This window comes from Rutidosis leptorrhynchoides, chromosome 4 (genome assembly GCF_046630445.1).
Source record: "Rutidosis leptorrhynchoides isolate AG116_Rl617_1_P2 chromosome 4, CSIRO_AGI_Rlap_v1, whole genome shotgun sequence".
In the NCBI taxonomy this organism is placed as follows: Eukaryota; Viridiplantae; Streptophyta; class Magnoliopsida; order Asterales; family Asteraceae; genus Rutidosis; species Rutidosis leptorrhynchoides.
In genome coordinates, this window is record NC_092336.1 from 306450299 (window position 1) to 306454116 (window position 3818).

Consider the following 3818-nt stretch of genomic DNA (forward strand, 5'->3'; position numbering starts at 1 on the left):
CGCCGAGCGCGGCTAGATTTCTATGTTATGCGCACCTCATCTCGCTATAAGATGTTGTTAGGCAGAACTGCCCTAGGTAAATTCAGAATTGTCCCATCTATGATTCATGGCATGATTAAATTCGCAACACATAAAGGGGTCGCGACAATAAGTTCAATGAGCATCTTGCCCATCTGTGCGGCTGTTAATGTAAAAAGTGCAGGGCAAGAAACCGCTGATGTCGCGGACAACATGGTTATGATTAATCCTGCATATCCCGAGCAAAAACTTAAAGTGGGATGTAATGTTAGCGCGGATACTCGGAAACAAATTATGCAGCTACTTGTATAGGTACATGGATGTTTTTGCTTGGTGTGAAAATGATATGACTGGTGTTCCGTGCCATATTGCAGAACACAGACTTAATGTAAATCCAACATTAAAACCTGTAGTACAGAAGCGTAGAGGCATGGCCCCAGACCGCGTTAAATGGCTGTGCGAGGAGGTAACAAAATTGGTGAGAGCTGAAATTTTACGTGAAGTTCAATACCAATCATGGATTGCGAATCCAGTTTTGGTAAAAAAAGCCTGATGGTTCATGGAGAATGTGCATTGATTTCAAGGATTTGAATAAAGCATGCCCTAAGGATAACTATCCACTGCCTGAAATTGATTTGAAAGTAGAATCTTTGCATGCTTTTCCATATAAATGTTTTTTGGATGCAGCAAGGGGTTATCATCAGATCCGAATGGGTCAAGAAGATGCAGATAAAACCGCCTTTCATACAGGTAAAGGTATATTTTCTTATGTAATGATGCCTTTTGGTTTAATCAATGCGGGCGCGACGTATCAACGTTTGACTGACACCGCGTTCGAAAAGCAAATTGGGCATAATCTTGATGCTTATGTAGATGATTTAGTAATCAAAGGCACAACACAAGAGCAAATTATTGAAGATATGCGCGAAACATTTGACACATTGCGAAGGATAAACATGAAACTTAATCAGCTAAAGTGTAGTTTCGGCAAAACTGAAGGAAAGTTTTTGGGATATCTTGTTACAGAACAGGGTATTCAAGCTAATCCAAAGAAAATCGCTGCTCTTGAAAATATGACTGCGCCCAAGACAGTCAAAGAAGTGCAAAGTTTGACGGGGAAGTTAGCCGCATTAACGCGTTTCTTGTCCAAGGCCGCTGAAAGGCAATTACCATTTTTTAAAACTTTAAAGGGCTGTTTGAAACAAAAAAACTTTGTTTGGACAAGCGAATCTGAAACTGCGTTTTAGGAAATGAAGAAGTTATTAAAGAATAATTGATGACGAAATTCTTTACCTTTATATATCGGTAGCAAATGAAGCTTTTGGCTCCATTTTGGTTGCGGAAAGGGATAAAGTACAAAAACCTGTGTATTTTGTCAGTAAAGCTCTTACAGGAAGTGAAATAAACTATGCGCCAATTGAGAAGTTTGTGTACGCACTTATATTAACATCGCAAAGGTTAAGAATATATTTTCAAGGGCATCCAGTGCACGTGTTAACTAATATGCCGGTCAAGCAAGTCTTAACAAAACCAGAGATATCTGGTAGACTCGCGTTGTGGGCAGTAGAGTTAGGTGCTTATCAAATTTCTTACCTTCCGTGCAGCACTGTAAAGGGTCAGATTTTGGCAGATTATCTCGCTGAAATGACTGGGGAGTTGGAGGTGATTAATGAGCGAACAACGTTAAAACCGGTAGTCGGCAAAAATTGGGATTTGTTTACTGACGGAGCTTCATGTGCAGAGGGCGCAGGTGCGGGTTTGGAATTGGCAAGCCCAGGTGGTGAAGAGCATACGTACACGTTGCGTTTTAATTTTGATGTGACAAATAATGAAGCGGAATACGAAGCGTTACTTGCTGGTTTAAATATTGCGCGAAAAATGAATATCACTAAGTTGCGGGCATTTACAGACTCGCAATTAGTAGCAAATCAGTTTAATGGCTCTTTCGAAGCACATGATTCTTCAATGCAAAAATATTTGCACTTATTGAAAGAATTGGAAGAGCAGTTTGAGCATTTTAAACTCGCGCAAGTGCCAAGAAGTCAAAATAAAAAGGCGGATGCTTTGAGTAAGTTGGCCGCTCTAACGTTTTTGCACTTTCAAAAACAAGTTTGGGTTGAGGAGTTGCCAAGCAAGTCAATAGATAACGACTTAATGGTTGCGTCTGTTGAAGAAGCACAGCCAAATTGGATGGAACCAATCCTGCAATACATTCGTAGTGATATTTTGCCAAGTGATAAGCGCGAAGCTCGCTTAGTAAGAGAGCGAGCACCAATGTATATCATTCAAAATGATATTTTGTATCGCAAATCATACTGTGGTCCAAAGATGCGATGTGTGGGCCCAATTGAAGCTGAAATGATAGTTGATGAAGTGCATAATGGTTCTTGTGCACTACATTCAGGTTATAAAACTATTGCGGCAAAAATTATGCGGATGGGTTACTTTTGGCCATCCCTATATCACGATGTTACAAAGATTGTTAAGCGCTATAAAAGCTGTCAAAGACACACTCCACATAATCGGATGCCACGGCATGATATGATTCCTGTTAATTCGCCATGGCCATTTCACAAGTGGGCTATTGACATTGTAGGGCCATTTCCCGCAGGACCTGGCAATGTCAAGTTTCTGATCGTGGCAATTGACTATTTTAAAAAATGGGTTAAAGCTAAGGCGGTTCGCACTATCACTGGTGTGCAAGTACGAAATTTTGTATGGGAATACATTATTTGCAGATTTGGTATTCCGCGTGAGTTGGTTAGTGATAATGGTGCACAAATAGCGAAAGATCCTTTTAAGATATGGTGCACTGATTTAAATATAATACAAAAGTTTACATCAGTGGCACATCCACAGGCTAATAGCTTATGCGAAGTAACCAACCGCGATATTGTAAGCGGTATTAAAAGGAGGTTATGTGAAAAGCGAACTGGTTGGGTAGATGAATTACCCAATGTGTTGGGGGCACATCGCATTACTTTCAAGAGAAGCACAGGGGAAACACCTTTTAGTTTGGTATATGGCTCTGAGGCAGTAATACCCACAGAAATTCTTGTGCCAACGCATAGGGTTGCTAGCTTCGAGGAAGAAGCAAACGATGATGCATTGGGCAAAAATCTGAATTTCATTGAAGAGAAAAGGTTAATGGCTGCTATCAGAGAGGCAAATAATAAACAGTAAATAGCCAAGTACTACAACAAAAGAGTGCGTGCTTTATCTTTTGATGTAGGCGAATGGGTACTGCGAAATAACGATGCAAGTAGAGCAGAAAAGCTTGGCAAATTAGGACCTAATTGGGAGGGTCCTTATCAAGTTGTGGCAATTAATGCAGCAGGTTCATATAAGCTCGCAGATGTGGAAGGGCTAACTTTACCTAATGCGTGGCATGCTGCTTTGTTAAAGCGATATTATGCGTAATTCTGTGAAAATAATATGAAGGCCAAAATGCATATGCATAAAGTATGAACTTCATTGCAAGGCCTATACTTGATATTCTTTATATGTGTTTTTATTTTTGCAAGTCTTGATCATACTTGTAAGAATATGTAAAGCGTTTATTTGTGAAATGCCAAAAGTTTATGAAATGTTTTGTATTTTATTTCATAATGATGAGGTGTTTCGTAATATTTCAATAGCAAAGTGATGAAATTGCCCACTTTTGCAGAAAATAACTATTGCGAAAGGAACTTAAAATCCTAAGTGTTTGATTTTGCCAATACTTAGATGTTTCGCAATGCTAATTGATTGCCTAAGGATCGCTTTGGTGGACTTAGAAGATTCATAACGTATAAATATAC

The 3818-nt window shown here is 39.4% G+C and overlaps 1 protein-coding gene across 1 annotated transcript; it reads left to right on the top strand.

The window, feature by feature from the left end:
* Nucleotides 1-334: 334 nt before the first annotated feature.
* LOC139841694 (uncharacterized) lies at nucleotides 335-3438 on the top strand. Its single transcript, XM_071831897.1, has 7 exons — nucleotides 335-484; nucleotides 567-899; nucleotides 1050-1125; nucleotides 1328-2422; nucleotides 2615-2778; nucleotides 2878-3130; nucleotides 3251-3438. The coding sequence occupies exons 1-7, from the start codon at nucleotides 335-337 to the stop codon at nucleotides 3436-3438; spliced, it is 2259 nt and encodes a 752-aa protein (XP_071687998.1).
* The last annotated feature ends 380 nt before the right edge of the window (nucleotides 3439-3818 follow it).